This window comes from Rhinolophus hipposideros (genome assembly GCF_964194185.1).
Source record: "Rhinolophus hipposideros genome assembly, chromosome: 11".
NCBI classification, from domain to species: Eukaryota; Metazoa; Chordata; class Mammalia; order Chiroptera; family Rhinolophidae; genus Rhinolophus; species Rhinolophus hipposideros.
This window is the reverse complement of record NC_138057.1, coordinates 22,950,597-22,965,131: the sequence shown is the minus strand read 5'-3', so window position 1 is coordinate 22,965,131 and position 14,535 is coordinate 22,950,597. Positions and strand designations below refer to the sequence as shown.

Here is a 14,535-nt window from a genome sequence, read left to right as displayed (position 1 = left end):
TTTCAATCTCCCTGAGGCAGTAGCCGATTGTGAGGCAGCTACAGGGAGAAACCCAAGTATAAATGATCAAGGGTGTGTGTGTGTGTGTGTGTGTGTGTGTGTGTGTGTGTGTGCTGGCCGTGCTGGGAGAGGAGGGGGATAGAATAGACGAGGATCCCAGGACTTTTTGCGATGTACCTGGTTATGTAACATTTATAACGAGAGGCGCTGCAACAGCATCAGCGGACTGACGCGCATTTTTCCGGCCCAGTTTACAACCACGAGCTGGGATCAAATGGGGTCGGAAGGAGGGGACGGGAACCGCCGTGCGGGCGGAGAGCGGTGCAAACAGCGGGAAGCCTCCTAATGCTGCAGAAGCGGAGGTCAGAGCAATTCCCCCTGGCTCTCGGCAGCAGCTCCCGGATCCCAAGGGCAGTTCTGGCCCCAAGAATCAGCGGGGGAGCTGGTTTCAAACGGTAGGATCCGGAACCCGACCTTTTAGATGCTTATTCCGTAGGCGGGGAAAGGTATTAGGGTTTAGAAATCTGCATTTCCCATCAGCTCTCTGGGGATCGTGAGACGGTGACCTGGGACCCCACACAGACAACACCGCACTGGACCCCGGGCCGCAGCGTCCTCGCGCGGCGTGGAGGCGCGACCGGCCCGGGGCCGCGCGCGGTTACGAGCGCGCAGCTCCCCGGCCACGGCGCATGCGTGGGCTCGCCTCGCGGGGAAGCCGCGCAGCTTCGCGGGCCCGACTCTTCCAATCCTGGCCGGGCTGCTCGGAGTGCAGGCGGCGGGAGGCGGGAGGAAGGGGGCGGGGCGCGGCGGGGCGGGGCTGGCGGCCGGCGAAAATCAGCTACGGTCTGCGAGGCAGGTCGCGTCTCCGGAAGTGGCCGTTGTAAACAACTTCTCGGCGGGTTTGCCCCACTCGGTCCCCCTTTGCTACTTGTTCACCCGCCCTGGGTCCTAGAGTCCGTCCAGTTCCAACAGGTTTTGCTCTGCCCCCGCCGTCCGCCTGGGCTTCTTTCTAGTACTTCGGAGGCTTGAAGCTGCCCCCTGGGGTCTTGGGTGTGCGGTCTGGACCACGGGAACCCCCTGAGGTAACCACGGGGTGTGAGGTCTTCGAGGCAAACGACTTAGGCGCGGGGAGGTGTGAAGCCGGGTATGGGGCGGGGGTGGGGGCTGCAGTGATGACAACGGGGGACGCCGCGTTAGTTTCGGTTATTGTCATCCGTGGGGACACGCCTCCAGCTTCTTGGTAGGGCCTTTCCGTCCACCTGGAGGAAGTGCTCCTCGGAGCATCCTTGGCAGACACTGCTGCTGCAGGACCCAGAGGACAGGGTAGGGACCAGGGCCGGACTTTACCCTCCCGATAATCAGTGAGCCCTTCGAGGACAAGGACCATGTCTTTTTCATATAGATAAAAAAAACAACCACACATCAGACGCTCTATAAATGTTTGGTAAATGAAAGAGTGAGTTGTGCTGGGCTGTCTTCTGTAGCTTCTACTGCGTATCCTCCAGGACTCGAAGAGACTTAGAAAAGTCAGCTGTTGAGTTTTGCTGAAGCTGTAAACATTCTGCAGGCGTTGAGCCTCCTTTTGACTCTTGTTTATTTCGTTATGAGATGTATCCTGGGAAGATACATATTTATTCGTTTTAAGCAGCTCTCAAATGATACTGCGTTAAGTTTACTTGAGAAGCAATTTCAGTTGGCTTCCAGCTCTTCAGAGGACGTTATACATTGATGTTTTTTAGTTTCATAATTTGGAGAAAAGAACCTACCCTTTTGCCACTTGTTTTATTGAACACTTAGTGCTTCGTAACAACAAAACAATGGTAGAGCAGGAAACGAACATTCTTTACCATGAAATGAAGAGGAAACACAGGCAATACAACCTTCTAAGAGGAAAGATGAAGAGAGTAGTTTCACTCTGGAGCTTTCTGTATTATCCTGGCTTACTAGACGTTTACTAGGTATGAGACCTCTGGCAAATCACCTAAGCTCCCTAGGCAATAGATTCCTTATTTGTGGGATAAGGAGGCTGCACGTGGTCTTTGAAGTCTCACACACTTCTAAAATTCTTTGATTGTCTCAGCCCCTTTGTCTTGGTCTTGTTTTGCTGAAAACCAAACGTCCCCTTAAGAGTGAAATGTACAAGTCTGCAGATAGACACCCCAACACAGATTGTGGTTACTATGGAAGGCAGCTAGCACTGTGTTATGAAAGAGGATGGACTTAAGAGTCAGCCCGATGTGGGTTCAAATTCTAAACCGCCTACTGAATGAATATCTTTATATAAGTTACTCAGCCTCTCCAACCCTCAGTGTTGTTATCTGCAAAATGTGCATAATAATCTCTTAGTGTTATTAGGAAGATTCAGTGAGATCAGATATGCTTAGTGTAGTATCTGGCACATAGTAAAATAGTAATTTTTATCTTTTCATTCTCCCTGCTCCTCCTTCTTCCTTTGATCTGTGCAGACATCCTGAGAGATGAGTACATTCTGGATGACCCACTGAACAACTCAGATGTGAGGCAGGAAAACTTTGTATCAGCAGTGGCTCTGGAATCTAAAGTCAAATTGTCTTTCTGGCTGGTCTAGTGGTATCTTGGCTTTTGAACATAATCAGTTCCAGAAGACGATTTGAGTTCTGAAATGTTCAAAAACAGCTGACAGCTAGGCCTCAGGATCTTGCACTCAGCGGAAGCTGGGTGACGTGTTCGACTTCCGAGGCGTGTTCGAAAACTGAAGCATTTACTTCGGGTTTACGATGTTCGTAAACCGAAATGTTTGTCAATGGAGATGTTCGAAAACCGAGGTACTACTGTACTTCCTCTCAAAATATCCAGATCATTGGTCTCTTGGCTTCAAGTAACCTATTCCCTATTTCCAAAAACTTTTTATTGAATAATGATATATATAACATCCGCTCATCTGTTTTAGGAGGAATGGTGAGAATAGTCTTAACTCCAATACCAAGAAGATTAATCTATTAAAACATTAACATTAAATGCTGATTTAAATGTTATCTTTATTCATCACTGCTACTGTATGGCCTGGTTTTGGCCCAAGCCTGTGGAAGTGCCATCTGGATTGAGTGAGAATCCACTGGAGGTCTGAGTTATCTTTCATACACGGAGCAGAAGTGCTTTTCTGACAAGTGAAGTCTCATTTGCTCCCAGGCTGGGGGTCAGCCATGTCTTCAAAGCCAATAGCAAGGTGCACAGCCGAGCTCTAGAGTCAGCCAATTTGGGTTTGAGTCCTGATTCTGTCACTTATTAGCGATGTGACTTTGGACAAGTAACTGGATACCTTTAAGCCCCAGTTTTCTCAGGTATCGTGTGCGGTGTATATTAACAGTATCTTAGTGAAGAAGAGAAAGGCTGACAATAGCATAAGAAATTTTTTATTATTAATATGGATTTGCCAAGTTATTGTTTATCTTGTGGAGTTTAATAGGGAAGTTTCAAGTAAAGCTAGGGACACATGATATGTCGTTACCTTGCAATTCTTTGACTTAGTAATAACTGACATTTTCAGTACTTGACTACTTTATCATTCCTTGCCCTCTTTTCACTCTGGTGGAAGGAAAAGATTTTGCTGCATCTTGTCTGTCATATTCAATAGCATGGAAATCCCATCGAAGTCTAAATTCAACCACAGACCTAAGTTTGGCCCTGTGTGGATTTAGTCATCCTAAAGCAGAGGTTAAGCCTTTGAACCCTAGTGTTATCAAGAGCTGACATCAGAGAGGAGGAAGAAAATAATAGTTTTCTAAAGGAGACTCCATAGGATTTTTTTAATGACGTATTAAAAAATTGAGGTAGAAACAAAAAGAAAAAAAATTGAGGTAGAATTCACATAACCTAAAATTCATCATTTTAAAGTGTACAATTCAATGGTTTTTAGTATATTCTCTATGTTGTATAGCAACCACAACTATGCCTTCTTCATTTTCTTTCAAAATCTTCATTTTCTTTCAAACTGATTTCTGTGCCCTACAGATAGGCACTACATATTCCTTTTCCAGTTCAGGAACAATTTGTCACTGTTTCATTATAATAATTTTTCTTTTTATTTGAGAAATGAAAATAATATAATAGTATTGCTTTGTTCTTACAAGAAGGAACATTTTTCTAACATTTTCTTATTTTTGCTTCTAATCTTTTTTTTTTTTTTTGAACAAAAAACACGTTTATTACATGGATGAAGCTAGGAGGGAGGAGGACTTATTTGCCTTTCCGGGCCTTGATTCTCCTCAGGCAGAACTCCAGCTCCTTGCCCTCCCGCACAGAGCCGCCATCTGCTTGGCCACAACTCTGGCCTGGTCTAGAAGCGATCCATGTAAGAAGCTTGCCCTGCTGTGGCTTCTCCTCTAGAAGACTGCTGGTTTTGGCATTCTTTTTCCTTTCATCATATTGCTTCTGAATTTTCTTTGATCCTTTAGTGTTTAAAATCTCTTCCTCCTCAGAAGTCAGCTTGGCTCCCTTCTTGCATCCCAGGGCCGTGCACAGTGGGACTCATAGCACTGTCAGTCCCGTGTGCTGTCCGTGAGCACCAGGCAGTTCTTTACCAGGGTCTTAGTGTGGACCAGTTTGTTGTTGGATGTGTTGTAGACCACATCAACAGTCCTTGTTTTGTACGTACGACACTCGGAGCCGCAGGAGAAGTTCCCCACGTCCAGCCTCAGTGCCCGGTACTCGTTGCCTCCCAGTACATGGACTCTGTGTATGTGGCCGGGGCCAATTTTAGTGTTGGCAGCAGGGCGTCCCAGCTCATATTTTCCCTTCTTGTGAGAGGACTTTCTCTTGCACTGTCTTACAGCGCTTATGCGAGTTGTCCCGAGAGATGCCGATGGCCCAGCACCGATTGGAAAAGAGGGTTTCTAATCTTCTTTTAAAAGAAAACATTATGGCTTTAAAAACTATAAGTATTTATATGTTTGTTAGACAATAATTTAAACATACAAATAAGTCGAAGAACAATAGCAAAAAACTCACCCATAGTCTCAGGACTCACATATATAACCACTGTTATATTGTTTACTATTTTAGCAGACTTCAGTCCATCTGGCCTGTAAGACACAGACATCTTGGGGAATTTCAATCATCAGTAATAAAGTATATCTTTAAGAAACAGTGAAGTATTTTGAAAGAGTTGGAAGACTTATCATGAGTTTAAACCCTTCAAGTAATGCCACTGGTGATACGCAAAGGTAAGCCTCCAGTCTTTCCCTTTGGTTGAGGATTGCTTTAGGTTGCAGGGAGCAGGGGGAAGTTAGCGGTTGGAGGGGCTGATTGTAAGAATTCTCATGGTATAGTAAGAGAAGTAGAAATTTCATGGGACTGGAGGAGCAGGAATGAGGCCTCATGGGAACCGGAACTGGATCTGGAGACTTTGTGCTGCTCTTTGTGCTCCTTTGTCATTTGGGTCCACAAACGTCAAAGTGTCTATACTTTTCTTTCTTCCCAGATGCTTGCTTATTCTTTTCCGCTTCTCAGAATCTTTCTTCTCATATTTCTGCTTATTCCCATTTCTGTGTGGTTGTTACTTTTGCTTGCCGTAATTTCTGTGGCTGTCATTCCTTTTCTTTCCTTATTGCCCCAACTCTAGTTCACGACTTCTGTTGAAGCATTTGGTTTTAGGTCCTGTTGCTAACTGCTCCTTTACTTGGAGTTTACATTCCAAGAATTACTATTGCTCGTCTTTTTTGTACCATTGATATCTGCCTTTGGGTGAGGTTTCTACCTTTGGTTTATTCTCTTTTGATATTGTTGCGGAAAAGTGGCCAGGACTGAGAGACTCAAGCGGCATGCAGAGATCAGGGAGAACATAGCTTTATTACGCTGGCCGGCTCAGCGAGATTGTTCCCAAAGACTGAGCACTTACTGGGGTCCGGGGCTTTGTTTTATAGGGTTAGGCCTCTGGGTTGGGGGATGAAATCTAGCCGGGGTGCCGGGGATGCCCATCCCTAACAGCTGTGATAGCTCAACATTGTTTTGACGGGAAGGCCTCTAACTGCGGTTGCCGCTGGAGACAGCTGGGATTAGTATCAGAGGAGGGGGATGGAGCTCCTAGCGGGGCCCGCAGGAAAAAATGTCCCAACAATATAAATAATGTAAAGCTGTGCCTATAATATGAAACTGAGCCATCTTGGAGGGTGCAACCCAAAGCGCGATTTACAAAGAAATAAATGCAGAAATTGAAATAAGTGTTTAGAAACTTTTGTAATCATGTAACAGAATAATTTTCTGTTTGTTGAATTTAATAACAAAACCCTTGGGGTTCTATTTTATCTGTTTTTAAAATTTCTTTTTCAGTTATCCATTTAAAATATATTTTACAAAAGCATCATGGGTTGGGTGGGAATAGTCTTTGCTCATATTTAGTTTGAGAAGAACTAATCTAGGTACCTTTTAGCAAGGATGTGGTGGGGGGGCAAGTGCCATGACTAACATGTACTTTACACATATAAGTAGGGTTTGCTATATAAACATTTTCCACCTATCTTTAGTAGCTACCTAAAATCCTTCTGAAGTAATATAGGGAATAAATGAATAAGATACAAACTTTGCTAAAATTTCATTTCAAAGAGGACTTTTTCTTTTATCAAATGTTGCAAGGGTCAAGAATGAGGTCTCATCAGCTTGTTTGCCACAACTATGGTGAGGAATATGATTTAAAAACTGGTGAATAGAGGATATTCCAGGTTCCTTCTTGGTTTGATATTCTACATTATATATGTATACATTCAGACATATATGTATATTTTAATGAAAATAGTATATGCATTTTTAGAAAATTACAAAAACATAAATGAATAAAACAATAAAACCACTTATAATCCTACCACAATATTAAGTACTGATAATATTTTGGTATTTACTTGCACAGACCTTTTCTTATGAACGTATAAATATATATTTAAAAATTAGAATTTTCACATTATATTGTATTTCACATTATTTATTTAATTTAACTTAATTTTATTGGGGAAGGGGAACAGGACTTTATTGGGGAACAGTGTGTACTTCCAGGACTTTTTTTTTTCTAAGTCAAGTTGTTGTCATTTCAGTCTTAGTCGTGGAGGGCGCAGCTCAGCTCCAGGTTCAGTTGCCTTTGCTAGTTGCAGGGGGCGCAGCCCACCATCCCTTGCGGGATTGGAGGAATCAAACTGGCAACCTTGTGGTTGAGAGGATGCGCTCCAACCAATTGAGCTCAAGGTGCCATGTTCAATCTTTGTTGCAGGGGGCGCTGCCCACCATCCCTTGCGGGAGTCAAGGAATCGAACTGGCAGCCTTGTGGTTGAGAGCCCACTGGCCCATGTGGGAATCGAACAGGCAGCCTTCGGAGTTAGCAGCATGGAGCTCTAACTGCCTGAGTCACCGGGCCGGCCCCATATTTCACATTATTTAGTATCCTTCCTTTCAATTTCGGGGGGAATATCATAGCACATCAATGTACATGTGTTATAATTTTTAATGCCTAAATTATTCTTCAAAATTCTAAAATCTGAATGAATGAAGTTATTTAAACTATCACTAGTCTACATTCTGTTTCTATAGATTTGTGTTTTATGAACAGTTCATGCAAATGGAATCATATAGTATGAGGTCTTTTATGTTTGGCTTCTTTTGTTAGGCATGTCTTTCAAGTTTATCATGTTATAACATTTATCAGTACTTTCTTTTTAATGCTAAATAGTATCCCATTATATGGATAGACCACATTTTGGTTACCCATTCACCAGTTGACTGACATTTGGATTGCTTCCACTTTTTCGCTATTATGAATAATGCTGTTATGAACATTTGTAGACAAGTCTTTGTGTGGACATATGATTTCATTTCTTTTGGATAGATTCTTAGGAGCAGTAGTACTTCATCGTATAGTAAATTTATGTTAATTTTTTTAAGAAATTGCCAAATTGTATTCTAAAGTGGCTGAGCCATTTTACATTTCTACCAGTAAGCTATGAGGGTTTTAGTTTCTCCATATCCTTGCCAACATCTGCTATTTTTGACTTTTTGATTATAGTCATTGTAGTAAGTATGGAGCGATAGATAATGTCATTGTGATTCTAGTTTGTGTTTTCCTAATGAGTAATGATGTTGAGCATTGTTGTGTGTTCTTATTTGGTCATTTGTATATCTTCATGGTGAAAAGTCTGTTCAGGTCTTTTGCCCATTTTTAAAGTGGGTTATTTGTCGTTTTGTTATTGAGCTTTAAGGGTTCTTTATATATTATGGATACAAGTCTTTCATCAGATATATAATTTGCAAGTATTTTCTCCCATTTGTTGGCTTGACTTTTCATTTTCTTAATATCCTTTGAAGTGCAAAAGTTTTTAATTTTTATGAAGTCCTATTATTTTCCTTTATGAATAGTGCTGTTGGTTTCATATCTAAGAAATCTTTGCCTAACTTAAGATCATGAAAATTTTTCTCCTATGTTGTCTACTAGAAATTTGATAATTTTAGTTCTTGTATTTAGGTCTGTGCTCTATTTTAAGTTACTTTTTATGTATAGTGTGAGGTAAATTCATCTTTTTGTATGTAGATAGATATCCAGTTGTTTTAGCATGATTTGTTAGTAAGACTATTCTTTCCCCATTGAATGGCCTTGACACCATTGTTGAAAATTAATTGACCATATTGTATGTATGAGTTTATTGTAGAGTCTCAATTCTGGTATATTGATCTAGATGTCTATTTTTAATTTAGTTCAACACTGTTTTGGTTACTGTAGCTTTATAGTAAATTTTGAAAAAATAGCAGTACTAATTTCCTTGAGACAAATCACTTTCTTGATCTCTAAAACAATGATTTTCAACTTTGTGAGATGGTTTTTTTTTTTGAGAGACAACAAGCATTGAGATCATCTGAGATGATTTTTTAAATCTATCATTTTTAAAACATTTTTTTATATTGCTATTTGATTTTTCAGGTTCAGACATTATGTACTGACTTCCTAATATAGATGATCATAATTTGTAGTTTCCATTCATGCTTGTCTCCCTTTTCTGTCCTCTCTATATTAAGTGATACTGTAATCTTGGTTAGATTGGTTATTCAATGTTTACATTATTATAATTATGAAAACTTCCCAGTTGAGCCGTGTAGTAGTACTTAGTAACAATTTTTTCCCTCTTGTACGTTTTGTTTTTCTTGGATTTATTAACTGTCTCACTTATTGTTTCATTTGCGTAATTTCTATGAACTCATCATGAATTCAATTTCATACTCCAACCAATTTGTATAAATTTCTCAATATGTTTTGATAGTTGAAGTATTCTGTTATTTTCTGTTATCATCTTAAAAAATTATTGCTGGAGGCTTTGGCCAGTCCAGTTAGGACAGATTGCTCTTTGAATGTTTGCTGCTCAACTGTCACCTGGTGTTTTCTTTCATCACCCTCTTGGAAATCCCTTTGCTGTTTTCTTGTCATGAATGCCCTACTTTTGAGATCTCATGTCTTCCTGTTTTCAGTTTAGGTTCTTATTTTGGTGGAGTAAATCTTGCATTAGCCTCTTGAGAAAGTTCATGGGTGGTAAATGTTTTGATATCCTGTAGATCTGAAATAGTCTTTCTCATACCCTTGTCTTTGAATGGTAACTTTTTGGGCATAAATTTCTAAGTTAGAAATTATTTTCCCTTGGAATTTTTTCAGGCATCTGGAGATTTTTCTTTTACATTTATTTATTTAGTTTTTCATTTCTTGTTTGTGTTTTCGATTTCTAAGAGCTGTTTTTTTGTTCACCACGTATTTCATTTTTTTTTTTTTTTATCACATCCAGTTCTTGTTTAATTGATGTTATTTCCTCTCCTATTTTTCCGAGGATATTAACATTAGCATTGTCTCTCACTTTCTCTCAAAGTTATCTTTTCCCAGCATAACTTTAGAGGTCCCCCCCCAATACCTAATTTGGTCTCTGTCTTTCATATTAAATGCTTTCTAACTTCTGGTGATCCTTGGCTGTCTGTTCATATTTAAAAGTAGGGACCTAAAAAGGTGATTGGAGATTTCGTGTTTGTGGCATTCTCTGTTTTGCTGGAGAAATCCTAGCAGCGTATTTAGGTCTTTTTCACCTTGCTAGTTAGCTTTCCCAGGGAAGAGTCTTTCAGTTTCTTCGTGGCTGCCATTATTCTGGCAGATAAGAAGTGTTAGCAGACTGGGGCTCTCATTTGTTATGTGTCTTGTTTTTAGTATGGAGCCCTTACTCCATTTGTATCTGATGTCTCCAATCCAGAGACCTTCTGTTTTTATCCTGTCCAGGGAATAAACCCGTAGTGTTCTGCCAGAGTGGGGAAGAGATCAGTACAGTAATCAGTTGTATGGTGTATAGGGCAGAAGATTGGAGGATCTCGGTATTTTTTTGGCAGACTTTCAACCAATTCTCCTGTTTTCTGCTCCACTTTTACCTCCATTTTCAAAGGTGTTGCCAATTAACTGAACTTGTTGGGACTCTGGTGTAAATCAGGTTGCTCTCCCCACTTTTAACTTTGAATATAACTCTGTTATGTTACTACTTGTCCACCTGCTTTCCAGCTTCCAGTATTTTATTGTTATTGTCTCATCTTCTGTGCTCTTTCTTCTTGTGTGTTTATACCTTTAAATTTTCTTTGCTGGTTTTTTAATTAAAATTTTAAATTTTGAGTGAGAGTAGAATACTTTAGTCTGCCATTTTAAAACTGGAAATTCGTATTCTCTTATACATACTTGTCTTTTTTGTAACATGTATTAGATTTGCAATAAGTAAAATACATAGTTTAAGAAGGTGAAAAGGAAAGAACTCAATCTCTTCCAAAACTGCCCAGCTTGTGATAGGATCAGCCTTTAAGTACCAATCTTGAACAAAGTGGTGGTTTCCCAATGAACAGTGGTTTGTTTCTAGTCCTATACTGCTTTGCATTTCTACCTAGCTTTTGCAGTTGACATCTTCTACTAGATTGTAAATTTGTGCAAGGATCATACCATATTCCCTGTATTTTTTGAAAAATAAATTATTTGAAATACCTGAAATGCTGGAAATACACCTAATGAGAATTATGCTTTATTACGATCTCATTTTATAGGTTGAAGAATGCCTCATCTGATGTAAAACAAATGCTTAAAAGTGAAACAGAGTTGGATATTACTGCTGATCTCAGAAAGAAACTCCATCGGGCTAAGAAAGAAAAATTAGAAATAACGACTAAGCACAATGCAGAGGTAGAATGCATTTTTGTCTCAAATAATGTTAAAAATAGAGTTTGATTATTTTAGATTCATTTCATATTACAATTTCCATGTTTAACATTTATCACTATAACATTCTTTAGTTAAAAAGGGAATTATAATAAAGGGAGTAGATGGGTTTTTTTATATAGTGGAATTGTATAGGAGTGTTAAAGTAAAAATTTAATGAATTATGTTTATTTGCATGTTGTCTTAAATTTATTTTAATTAATGGGTTAAACTTGATTAAAAATATTAATTGATGAATGCGTTTGGTGACTAAAGGATTTGTAAATTAGACATTTTAAAAATATTAGTGTAGGTTCCTTATGGTTTCAATCATGGAACAATCTCTTAAACAAGTAGATTTGAGTATGGAATTTTTAATCATAGTGTAATTCATAAATTATTTTAGTTTCTTTTTGTTTTATTACATCTTTTATTAGTATGTGTATACAGTGATACCTCAGTTTTTTAACGTAATCCATTCCAGAAGACGGTTTGAGTTTTGAAACGTTCGAAAACTGAGGCACAGTTTCCCACAGAGAGTAATGCACAATGGGTTAATCCGTTCTAGACCTTTAAAATCAACCCCTAAAACAGCAATGTAGCATGAATTTTACTATCTAATGATATCATAGATCCATGAAATGATGTACAATGAAAGCAATAAACAATATACTGTACTGTGAAAGGAATAATAAACACAATATAGAAACAGTACTGTAGATGATAAAAATGAAGATGTAATTTTTTCTTACCTGCAATGATGATAGCCATGGTTTGGATGGGGGGGGGGTCCCCTTTAATAATCACGATAGATGACTGTTGTTCAGGTGTTCTGTGATCCTCCTTCATAATCGCAATAGATGAGTGTTGTTCAGGTGTTCTGTGGCCCTCTTCCATAATCACTGTAGGTGATTCCTCTCCTGCCATTTCTTCCCTTGATTTTTTTCACACTACTGTCACCTGGTTTAGACTCACTGGATCTTTTCTTCACTAAAATTTTTTCAATTGACATTTGCTTTTTCCGATGTATTAAAATTTGTCTAAAGTGAGACACAGCATTATCACTGAAAGTGTTAGTGACATGACTTACAGAAGCTTTATCAGGGTGATACTTTTCAACAAACATTTGCACTTCGACCCATTTTGCACACATTTTTTTGATCAGTGCAGTAGAAACACTTTGTCTTCCCTCCTCCTCCGAAGACAATTCCTCAGTTGCCGCCTGATGCTGCTCCGTCAGAAGGTGCTGAAGTTCTTCTGTGGTGAGTTCAGCCTGGTGGTCCTTCACTGACTCTTCCACATCATCACTGCTCACTTCCCAGCCCAGGGACTTTCCCAGAGACACAGCATCCTCAACAATAGGAGCGTCCTCTTCAACATCCTCAACCACGTTCAGGGACAGCGTCCGGCCAGTTTCTTCTATGCTGACTTCACTGTTCTGTGAGACACATCCCTCCATGCTTTGTCTATGAGATGTAAGCAATGTAGGATATTGAAATGATTCTTCCAGAACTCTCTGAGGGTCAGCTCTGTGTCCAAGGTCACCTCCAAGCACCAAATAAGCCCAAATATCACTGTGCGTTGTTGCACGGGTGCTCAGGACTCAACAGCCAACAGCTAGGCCTCAGGATCTTGCACTCAGCGGAAGCTGCGTGACATGTTCGACTTCCGAGGCATGTTCAAAAACTGAAGCATTTACTTCCGGGTTTACGGCGTTCGTAAACCAAAATGTTCGTTAACGGAGACGTTAGAAAACCAAGGTACTACTGTATATATATATGTACAAATATATATATTTTATATGTATATGTACATACTGCAAAGACAGTAGTTATCTTTCACTTTAAGTCATGAATTATATGTTTATGTCTCTTCTGTCTGTTGTGTGTTTTTTTTTTCTTTCTGTTTTCTACTTTTTCTCTTTTTAAATCTTACTCATTTTTAAAGCTCAGCGTAGGCAGCCTGGTGTAGTGGAAAGAATATTGAGTTACACAGACCGAGACTCATTCTTGGCCCTTCCATTTATAAGATGTGTTACCTTGGGCGAGGTATCTATCCTGTACATTACTGTTTTCTCATTGCGACATGCTGGTCCTAAAGGGTGGTTGTAATAATTAAGTGAATTTTATAAAGTGCCTGTGCACTTTATAAATTGGTAACTCTAATTTACTGATAGTAAGCATGAACAGTGTGGTTTCTTTACCTTTTTTACTAAATTCCCATGCTGTTCTGTCAGGACCTTTTAAAGTCTCCCTATGTAAGACTGATTACTCCTTACTTTGCTCTTTCACAACATGTTGTTGTTACAGATATTTTAGAGCTGAAACATTTCATACTTGCATGTCCTTCCTTAGTCGGTAAGCTTCTTGAGAGCTGAAAGCAATGAAAGCAATGACCATGCTTTCTCTCTATCTGTCTATTGCTTAGGCCCTCAGTGGCTGTGTGTTGTATAAATGTTTGAAAAAATGATTTTTTTTCAGAGTATCTAAAGAACAGTGGTTTCTGATTAAAATAAAGCAATAAATATATGACAGTTTTATTTGTATTTTTAATGGACATTGAGGTAATTCAAATTGGTAATTGAAGTAATTGCTTTTATTTACATTGTAACGTTACATGCTGAATACAGTAGCATCTCAGTTTTCGAACACGTTCGAAAACCAAGGCTCGGTTTCCCCATTGAAAGTAATGCAAAATGGATTAATCCGTTCCAAACCTTTTAAATCAACTCCTAAAACTGCAAATTTAGCATGAATTTTACTATCTAATGATCCATAAAATTTACGGCGTTTGTAAATTGAAATGTCCGTCAATGAAGACGTTTGAAAACCAAAGTACTACTGCATATGTAATATATTTGTCAAATTTATGCTAATTGTTCATAATCTCCAAACTTATTTTTAAAACCAAATACTGTGTTTCCCCCGAAAATAAGACTATAAGACTCGGTATTATATTATTATATTATATTATATTATATTATATTATATTATATTATATTATGTTATGTTATGTTATGTTATGTTATGTTATACCTGGTGTTATGTCATGTCATGTCATGTCATACCCGGTCTTTTATTATATTAAAATAAGACTGGGTCTTATATTAATTTTTGCTCCGAAAGACGCATTAGAGCTGATGGTCTGGCTAGATCTTATTTTCGGGAAACAAGGTATTACTACTCTTATTGTTTTAATTATTTGTTTAGATGATTTTACTCCTATTATGTAGTAATTTTTTTTTAGCTATATTATTTAGAAATATGCCCTTTATAAAGTAAGGCAGAGATAAATGAAACTAAAAACTAAGGCCATAAATTTCT

At 39.0% G+C, this 14,535-nt stretch overlaps 1 protein-coding gene and 1 pseudogene across 9 annotated transcripts in view; one reads left to right on the top strand and one right to left on the bottom strand.

Annotated features, from left to right (window-relative positions):
* Window positions 1-243: 243 nt before the first annotated feature.
* Window positions 244-14,535, top strand: part of CCDC171 (coiled-coil domain containing 171) — a 282,585-nt gene continuing 268,293 nt past the window's right edge. For 5 of the 8 annotated variants that reach the window (XM_081067658.1, XM_081067657.1, XM_081067655.1 and 2 more), the window contains exons 1-3: window positions 799-1,082; window positions 5,041-5,201; window positions 11,062-11,197. In XM_081067658.1, the coding sequence (XP_080923784.1) occupies window positions 5,158-5,201; window positions 11,062-11,197 (180 nt within the window). In that variant the 5' untranslated portion in view covers window positions 799-1,082; window positions 5,041-5,157. Of the gene's footprint in view, window positions 456-798; window positions 1,083-5,040; window positions 5,202-11,061; window positions 11,198-14,535 lie in introns of those variants that run through there. The other 3 variants (XM_081067656.1, XM_081067661.1, XM_081067660.1) reach the window with 2 other exon arrangements.
* LOC308505010 (small ribosomal subunit protein eS8-like) lies at window positions 4,216-4,896 on the bottom strand (annotated as a pseudogene). Its single transcript has one exon. The product of its transcript is annotated as a small ribosomal subunit protein eS8-like (transcript).